The sequence below is a fragment of the Vicugna pacos genome, chromosome 8 (assembly GCF_048564905.1).
Source record: "Vicugna pacos chromosome 8, VicPac4, whole genome shotgun sequence".
Lineage (NCBI taxonomy): Eukaryota > Metazoa > Chordata > Mammalia > Artiodactyla > Camelidae > Vicugna > Vicugna pacos.
In genome coordinates, this window is record NC_132994.1 from 55,059,532 (window position 1) to 55,069,696 (window position 10,165).

General features: G+C 41.6%; 1 protein-coding gene across 2 annotated transcripts in view; it reads right to left on the bottom strand.

The window, feature by feature from the left end:
* IL20RA (interleukin 20 receptor subunit alpha) overlaps nucleotides 1-9,061 on the bottom strand; it is a 33,812-nt gene extending 24,751 nt beyond the window's left edge. For both annotated transcript variants that reach the window (XM_006200087.4, XM_031680021.2), the window contains exon 1: nucleotides 8,722-9,061. In XM_006200087.4, coding sequence (XP_006200149.3) covers nucleotides 8,722-8,875 — 154 coding nt within the window. In that variant the 5' untranslated portion in view covers nucleotides 8,876-9,061. The remainder of the gene's footprint in view (nucleotides 1-8,721) is intronic.
* Nucleotides 9,062-10,165: the final 1,104 nt, after the last annotated feature.

The following is a 10,165-nucleotide window of genomic DNA, read 5'->3' on the forward strand; positions in this document are numbered from 1 at the left end:
CTTCTCCAGGATCAACTCAGAGAATGGATCAATGAAGACATTCCTTTTGCCCTTGCTCATTGAAACTAACAGAGCCTTCAAAGGACTGTGTTGATTCAAGAAATGGGAAAGAACACCTAGGACACCAGCCCTGTTAGAAAACCACAGCTGTAATATTTGTGCCTTTTGAGAATTGTGGTTGGGTTCAGACCACAGCGACTTGTTGAGTCAGTCAGTGGCCTCAAGGTCAGGCTGTTCTTCAGCTACAAAGCTCCTTACTGTCACCTGTTTAATAATACCACCCTCAGAAAAATCATCCTTTTCATAGGATTTTGCTATTTGTTGTTGGGTTTTGTTTGTTGATTTGTAGTTTTATAAAGAAGGAATGTAGATGTAAAAAAAGAATATCAACTACTTGGTAATTTATAGATAGAATATGCTTAGAGCAGGATTTAGCTTTATTTTCTTGCTAGTATTTTAAATGAAAAATATCTGAATTTATATTGAACTATAATTATTTTACATAATATGGATGGCATCTTAGCTATGACTATTTATTGAATTTATATGTTTTTCTCCTAAAAGCATTTGAGGTATTTATTCACGGTAAGACATCTACTTGAACAGCTCATTTTGTTTTTCTAATACATCTCTTCTCCTCAGGTAGGGTGAATGTGATAATATAACTAATATAATACAATATAATATATATACCTGCAACTCTCATAAGTCAGTTTAAAGGATCCTTTTTCTAGGAAGTCCTGCCTGACTCCTACATTAGATCCGCTGGCTTGTTCGGTGCTTCTGAAGAAGCTTGGTTTCCTCAAGTCAGGCACTTACACTTTAACGTAATCACCCGAGATTAAAAGCTCCACAAAGAAAGCTTGTTTTCTTGTTTACTTCAATGCCTAAGAACTCCTGATATGTATGGATGAATGACACTGAATAAATGAGTGAATGAATGAATAAAAGAAAGGTGCTCAAAAGAGGATTATTTAAAAATCACATCTCACTAAGTTATATTTTAACTTTTGAAAACTCAAAATGAATGTGTGGGGTATGAAGATAATTCTTTCTCATTTTTCTGGTCACCTCAGGTGCCTTGTTCCTCTCAGTTATGTGCTCCTGAGCTGGTGTGATATTCTATTTTGCACTTAAAAACTATTAGCCAGTTTTAAAAACAACAAGGTAGAGTATTCAGTGGACCTTTTACAACATTATAGATTTTAATCTAAAATGGAGGAGGAGGGCTGACTTGGACTCATATGGATGGTTAGCCTTAAGCATGAAAATGGTCCCTGCTGGAGCAAGAGTTGATGATTTTGCAGTGAAAGTGCCCCTTAGAGAAGCAGAGGCAGGAAGGAGAGGTCTGAGGATGGTGAACTCCTCTACTGAAGAAATTTAAACTCCACCATCTTTATTACACATCCATTGATGTTTCTCTCCTTTTTAAAAAAAATGATGGATAACTGACATATAACGTTATGTTAGTTTCAGGTGTACGCTACAACATAACGATTTGCTATTTGTATATGCTGCAAAATGGCAGCTCTCTCTTATGGTCATATTATGGAAAGTTCCAGAGAAGATTCATCACTGACCCCACTACATTCTCAGGAGAGCCTTCTAGGCACAAGGCTTCTGCAAGTTTCCCTTTGGCAGTGGACACAGATAATAATAAACGTGTTGAGGAGGAGAACTCCTACCTGGGGTTGGAAAGGGAGCTTTTCTCCACTTTAGAAGCCAAGCCCATGGGTCCTGCTCACTCTGAGGGTATGGGAGGTGTTACAAATTCCATTGTGTCTCCTCCAAAGAAATATGTTGAAATCCTAACCTTCAGTGCCTCGTAAAGTAACCTTAATTAGGTAGACAGCCTTCAGAGAGATAATCAAGTTAAAAAGAGGTCATTAGGGTGGGCCTCAATCCAATATGACTTATGAAAACAGAAAATTTGGACCCAAAGAGAGACATGCACAGAGGGAAGATTATGTGAAGAGACAGAGAACACTGCGAAGGCAGATGACAGGGATGATGATCAGCAAGCCAAGGGAGGCCAAAGACTGCCAGCAACCACCGGATGCTGGGAGAGGGGCATGGGACGGATGCTGCCTTACAGCCCTCAGAGGGAACCAACCCTGCCAACATCTTGGTTTCTGACTTCTAGCATCCAGAACTGTGAGGTAACAAATTTATGTTATTTTAAGCCACCCAGTTTGTGGTACTTTGTTGTGACTGCCTTAGGAAAGCAATCCAGTGAGCTTCTGTTGCTTGCTTGTATCTTTCCTCAAAAATGAACACAATGTTTACTGAAGAGAAAAGTGAATGCTTTAAGGGCTGCTGAATCACCTGACAGTAAAATGAGGGGACTGATGTAGGAGAAAAAAAATACCTGCAGAAGTTGAAAAGGAGGAAATTTAACTGGAGGAAGTAATATAAACAAATGCTTTACTGAGGAGGATGCAGTTGCCGAGGTATCTCAAAGCACAAAAATATGAATGCGACTCTATGGGATGGAACTTCGGATGAAAGCACCCATGTTGAGAATCAAGAAGTATAAGGAAAACTTGCTGAAAAATCTGCATAGGATAAGGTATGCCCGTTCTCTGTGCCTGGGGGTAGAGGTGATTAGGCCGAGCATAGAATGATTGAAGGCGCTGCGGGGAAGCCATTTTGGCGGCTCAACATTTAGTGCAGTGACCACCACACTCAACAAACAAGACTAATTTTGAATAGATAATATTTGTAATCAATAAAACTGCTTTTCCAGAAGTCTCCTTAATTGCGCTGTACAGAAAGGTGCATTCAGAGAACTGTGGCTCCCTCCTCATTCCTGCTGCCTTGTTGCTATACCACACCACCTCCTCCAGGCAGCTAATCTCCTCAGCTGCTCTCTACGGAGCAACTACTGCTTTTCCCGAATCTGTTCTATTGGAAGCTGAATAAATAGTTACGGGCAGGAGAAGCACACATTCTAAAGAGTGAGGCTGGTGATACCTAGAGCCACATACTTGGATCTCAGATACATGATGCTCTCCGGACACGCTGGGGACGGGCTTCAAGGTGATAAATGAGGAGGCCTTGCAGATGTACAAGAAATCACTTCCTGTCTGCTCCAAAGACAATGGGAGAAAAGCTGGAAAAGGAGACAAGACTGTTTGATGAAAAGAACATTTGAGCAGACAAATCCTACCTTAGCTGCTGTAGAGAACCCAGAGGTAGACCTGGTTCTACATACAATGTATTTAAAACAGGTGTTTAAAACCATGCTAGGTTGCAGTAAAATTTGGAAATGATTTAGCCTGGAAATGAATTTGGCTGGAATGATCAGGACCTACCTTTGAGGACTGCTGATTTGTAAAGCAGAAAAGAACTATTCTGTTAAGTGAATAAAAGCAAGTGCAAAAGAGAATCTCTTGCATGCTATGTTTCGTGTAAGAAAGAAGGGGGATAGGAGAAAATACATGTTTATCTGCTCATTGGTGAAAGAGAAATATAGGAAGGATAAACCAGAAACTAAGGAGACTGGTTACCTAGGGGGGTGGTGTGGACTAGGGACTAGGTCGTAGGACAAGGACAGGGCAACCCCTCTCTGTGTGTATTGTTTTGTATAGCTCTGATTCTTAAACCACAGTAATGTCTCACACACCCTTCAAACACCTCCAAATCAACAGCTAAAACCAACTAGCATATGGGGAACCCAACTGAAATACAAATAGTAACAAATGAACCTAACCTTGTTACAAATGGGTAACATAAGCACAGTAAAGGTGGTGACAGAAAAGTGGTCTAATCTAAGTAACTTTGGTCAACAATATCTTGAGTGGATGGAGATTCCTTCAAAAAAATCCTAAAAGTAGAGTTATCACATGATCCAGCAATCCCACTCCTGGGCATATATCCGAAGAAAACTCTAATTTGAAAGACACATGCACCCCAATGTTTTCACAGCAGCACTATTTACAATAGCCAAGACATGGAAGCAACCTAATGTCCATCAACAGATGAATGGATAAAGAAGATGTGGTATATATATATATATATATATATATATATATATATATATATAGACAATGGAACACTACTCAGCCATAAGATGAATAAAATAATGTTATTTTGTAGCAACATGGATGGACCTAGAGATTACCACACTAAGTAAAGTAAGTGAGACAGAGAAAGACAAATACATATGATATCAATTACATGTGGAATTTAAAAAATTATACAAATAAAATTATTTACAAAACAGAAGGACTCACAGGCAAAGAAAACAAATGTATGGTCACCAAAGGGGAAAGAAGTAGGGAGGGATAAATTAGGAGTTTGGATTAGCAGATAACACACTACTATATATAAAATAAGTAAACAACAAGGTCCTACTGTGTAGTGCAGGGAGCTATATTCAATATCTTGTAATAACATATAGTAAAAAAGAATATGAAAAAGAATATATATGTATAACTGAATCACCATGCTATATACCAGAGACTAACACAACACTGTAAATCAACTATATTTCAGTAAAAAATAAAATAAAAGTGAAATTAATTTGAAATAATAGTAAAAAACAAACAAGTAAACAAAACCCATATCTTGACTGGGTATCACAAAGCTAAATACCAAAGAGCTGTATGTAAGTGCTATAATCTAGTTAGTAAATGTGCTTCTTACAGGAGCACGGATAAATAGTTTTGAAACTACTTTACTAGAAATTAACAAATAAGTAAATCTATTACAGAAAACGATATGAGTTTCTCACTGTTGGAGAAAGAAGCTACAAATAAAGGAAGGAGAGAATGACCTCTGTGATGTTGGGCTGGAATCAGAGGTATCAGTGTAAGCACATCGTCTTTTGTATGTACAGACACACAGATGTAGATACAGAAATACAGATGTGCGTGGATGACCGGCTTAGTATATATATTTATGACTCCTGGCTCTGGCTGCTGAGAGAGCCAAAAAACAACATTCATTCCTGTGGCAGTGATCATGCCTGGCAACATGGGTCTTGGTTTCTAATCTTGTTTTCCAGTAGGAGGAGCTAGAGTTCCTTGGGGAAATGGTTGACTCCAACCACGTGGAAGGGAAGATACAAGATGAACCTGGAACATTTTGTGGTGCTACAAAGTCATGTGCTCAGAAAGAATGGGGTTTGTTGAAAGGACACAGGAGCCAAACCAAAAGAGATTTTAATGGCAGAAGATGGAACAATTTGAGCAACAAAATGAATAACGATAGTTTAGATTATAACTAAAAGAATAAAGTAAATATTTGTGAGTCCATATTGATATATTTAAACAATGGAATAAATAAATGACTAGGGGAGAAGGGACAGCACTTCCTTGCAATAGAATTCCAATTAACAGATGGAGAAGGGAAGAATGAAATTAAAAAAAAAATCACCATTAGGTTTAATAGCTGTTACAGTCAGTATCCACTGATGGATACTAAAATTAGTGGATGTAAATTTGAGGAGAAACAGGATATCATCACGCTTTCAGAGTATCTCCCCACAAGATGGTTATTAATCAGAAAGTGAAAAATAATAATTATACAGTAAGAAATCATGTAGACACCACCTTAATCAAGTTGTCAAAGTTAACACCTCTAGGAAGAAGACATACTGATGTCATAAATCTTTTGATATGAGGCAAATCGATTGGGAAGGACAACATAATCTGTGTGGTATTCCTGCCCCAAAGGAATAATCTCATTCCAATCATGAGGAGACATCAAATGAACCCACACAGAGAGGCAGTCTAAGGAGGAAGTGACCAGAACTCTTAGGAAGTGTCAAAGACATGAAAACAAAGAAAGGCTGAGGAAACATCACCGATTGGAGGTGAGGATGGTGACACAGCAGCTAAATGTAATGGGGATCCTGGATTGATCCTGGAACAGAAAAAGGACGTTAGTGGAAAAAGTAGTGAAATGGAGCAAGGTCTATAGTCAGTATTATACCAATGTTAATTTCCCGCTTCTGAATATTGCACAATGGTTATGTAAGATGTTAAAATTAAGAGAAACTGGGTAAGGGGTTTATGAGAACTCTACGATTCCTACTGCTTTTCTGTAAGTCTCAAATTCATTCAAAATTAAAAGTTAAAAAGAAGAAAAAAAAGAATACACAAATTTAGCATGGTTTCTGCCTAGAAGGGCAGTATACAAAAATCAATTTTATTTCTACATATAAGAAAAAAATTTAAAAATGAAATAAAAATGCTAGTTAACTAACAAAAACAAAACAAAACAAAAAAGAAGAAAATAAGGGAGAAAATTTAATTCGTTCACTGGAATCGTTTGTGTGTGTGTGTGTGAAGTATGTCCTGCAGTAATTTCTCAGTGAAATAAAATACCCAACGCTGTTGTGTTTATATAAAAGAAGAGACACTTCGGCGCCCGGCTAGCTCAGTCGGTAGAGCATGAGACTCTCAAAGAAGAGACACTTCAACAAATACCCTCCCTGTGTTAATATATTAGTTCTAACAAGCAGAAATGTAATATTTAGACTGCATTCGAAAGCTCCAAAGCTAAAGTTAGTCTCATTTGTTTATAAACGTAATAAACTCTATTTTTTTCCCTCTTTGGGGATTTTGGGACGCTTTCCTTGAGGGAGGTGAGACGCCAAGCTTGAACAGGAGTTAGTCCGATATGGAGTGGGTAGGTACATTCTAGCACAAAGAACTGCACGTATAAAAGTCTTGAGATGCAGAACAATTTGGCTTGCTCTAGGAACTGGAAAAAAGCCAGTATGGAGGAATTAAGTGGTGTGAGGAAAGACTGGAGGGACAGGCAGGAGTAGGCCACAGAGAACTATTCTATGAGCAGTAGAAGCCTCTTGAAGGGCTAAGGAGAGGAGCTACATGACATTGGGAAGTCATCGCCTCCCATCTCTCTTATTGGCTGTAAATTTTGTTTATATTATGATGTCCACAGTTCTTTATCTTCACTGAGGAATAAGACACGGGAATGGGCCAACAGGGCCAAGTCTGATAAGCCTTAGGTGAGAGACTTCCTGGTGAAACTTCTGTCCCTGGAGAATTTAGAGAGAAGGTGCAGGGGTGTGTCTCTCCTGACTTGAGGGAATGGCATAGATGTCCTGAATGCCTTTAAGAGTTTACTTGAAATGAAATACCAAGAACTTTCCTAAATGTTGATGCCACATTAAGTTTTTCATTTTTTTCTCTTCCTTTCTGGATGTTTGATATTGTACAGCCCAATCCATACACAGAGTTGTGTGACTTTGGATTCCTGTACTAAAAAAAAAAGTTCAAAAAATTAAAGAATTTACCTACCGGAGAGTGGCAATGTCATGTAACTCTTAGAAAGGTGACATTACTCTGCAGATACTGTGCAGATCCATCAAGATAGAATCACTCTCTAGTAAGAAGCAGGTATGGTATCCAGGTAACCACATATCCCTTCTGCCCTTTTCCGCCCTAGCAACCCTGAGGATGCCTGGAGGCCTAGGAGAGGACAGGGAAGCTGTAAGAAGAGCTAAGAAAGTATTGCGGTCTTGTGGGTCAGAAAAGAGTTTCTTCTGGTTTTTTTTCCCCCTCCTCAATTTTGCTTTAAAGTCAAGAATATTATAACCTTTTAATGTCAGCCTCCCAACCCAATGAAGGAGCAAGCTTTATTTCTCTTTGATTAAAAACAGAAGCAAGCAAATTCATAATATTTGTTAGTGGAGGATCAATATCTGCATAAGTCAGGGGTAGTGGCTTCCCCTTCAGTTTACCTAGGAATATTTATCACAAGACAAAAGAACTACAATTTCTGGTAAATTTAGGATTTAGAAGAGACACGTTTTTGTGTATAATATCTATGGTTCAAAAATCTCCCCAAGATCTATATGCACACTTTTTAAAAGACCTTTGTAACTATATTGAACTTTCATAACTTGTTCTTTGGCTACTAAGGACACTGACGTTTCATGGACAACTTTCTTCCTGCATCCACTGCCATTCAGTTCTGGGTTGAAAACACAGAAGCCTGGACCAAGTCGGTCCGAAGCACTGTATTTTACGAAGTTTTGTTGTTTTTAGTTTAAACAAGGGAGGGTCTCAGATTATCTTGCTTTAAAAAAAAAATCTTTTTCTCATACACCAGAAGTGAAAGAAAACGGAAGTCAGATTATGAATCATTCTGGTCTACTGGATTCCAGTTGGCAGAGGGTTGAAACTTAGAAACAAAACCAGAAAAACTTCAGCACTTTAAGCCATAGATCAGTTAAAAAGTTTTGTTATTTTCGAAAAATCTAAGAGCACCTATCTGTACGTGGTCAAACGTACAAAGGGAAAAAGGACGTGCCGGGAAAAGGGATCTTACTTTACAAACACTGCTCCTTTCTAGCTCCAGTTCCCTCTGAGCCCACTCTTTCGGGGAGTCTGGTTTTTTAAAGCGCAGACATCGCCTCTGGAAAGGCTGTTGGTCGGCGTGGCCGCGGCTGCGCTGGCGGGAGCCCGCGACGTGCAAACGCGGTGCGCAAAGTCACGGTCAGCGACCGCACGCCACGAGCTGTGGGTACCAAAGGAGTGACCGTTCCCACACTTCCGCAACCCCCGCAAGGAAAAGCGTGAAACGCGAAGTCTGGGAACTTGACCCTGAACCAGGCGTGCGCGAGGCGGCGGCGAGTTATCTCCCCGCGCTTCGCGCTCCTGGTGCGGGAAAGCGGAACCCGGAGGCGGGCGGGATCGAGCCAGGCGGCGCTGGGCTGTCGGCGCGGCTCGGGCGCGACCCTCCTACCTGCCCGTCCCGACGGCGCGGCCACCAGCAGCAGCAGTGGCGGCGGCGTCAGCAGCAGCAGCAGCAGCAGCAGCAGCTGCAGCGGCAGGGTCGGAAGGCGGGGCGCTGGGGCTCCTCTGGCCGCTACCCACGCTGGAAATCGGGGGGCGCACATGGGCAGCAGGACTGGGTCACATCTTCGCGGGCGGCTGGCAAAGTCAGACGCCCCTCGGGCCCCGGGCCCTGGGAGCGCGGCCTCCCCTCGGCGCCCTGGGCCCCAGCTCCGGCTGCGCGCCGCGCTCCAGTCGGCGGGGCGCCCGGGGAGGCGGTGCCGCCGCCGCGCCCCACCCGCGTTCCGCAGCAGCCCCAGCTGGATGCCAGGCCAGGGGAGGGCCCCGCGACTTCTAGTCCCAGCCACGCAGGCTCGCAGCTCTGAGAATCCATGAGACTTCCCACCGCTCCAACCAACGAGGTCACTCCTGCAGGGAAAACCTTCCGCCCGTAGAGAGACGCGCACATTGAAAAATGATTCTGGGCTTTAGGCCTGATGGTCATTTCTGTAAATGTTTGAAATGTCAGAGTTCAGTGCCAGAAAAATGACATGGATATTTATTTCTCAACACATTGTCAGGTACTCTGACATCCATTGTATCTGATTCCATTCAATCCTAACCACCTGCAATTAAGCATTGTTCCATTACATAGATGAAGAAAGGGAGGCTCAGAAAGTCGAATGAAGTCCCCCAAGCCTGTGAGCAGTGGCGTGAGGATTTCCACAAAGACTTGATTCTAGGTCCCATGCTCTTTGTAATGGGAGGGCAGAGGTTGAAATTAAGAAAAGTATCAAGGAATATCTGAGAGCCAGTTTCAGTTCTGGTCCTTGAGAAGGAGTTGAAACGGTGAGGCACAGCTTGAAAATAGAGAAATGAACGGTCTACCTCAGATGTGTTCCCTCTCTTTCCCTTACAAATACCTGTTTTCAAATGGCAGATAAAGAGAAATGACTCCAAAGTTAGATCAAATAACTTTATTTGAAAGAAAAAAATAGAATCTTCATTAATTGGGAAAAAAGAAGTCTTTTTTTGTGGGAGGGTGGGCAGGATTTTCAGAGTCTCCTAAACGTGCTACTTTCTTTTCCCCAGAAAGACTTGGACACAGAGAATGAATCCAGGTCAGGTTATCCGATTTAGCTGGGACTCGGTTTTGTGAAGGACTCTGCAAACCATTATTTCTTGTTTGTCAGCTGGGTCCTTTAGAGTCCAGCAGTAGGGGGCGCTGGAGGAATGCCGAAAACTCGAGGAGAAAAGGGACTTGCTGCTTCCTATTTGCTGTTCTAGTGAGCAATGTCCAGTAGGGTCTCTTCACCTTGGCAGGAGCAGCGGGTTCTAGTTCTAGTTTCCTGCGTCTTCCTGTACTCCTAGAATCAGCCTCATTGTCTCCTCTCCCAGAGATACCCGCGATGGTC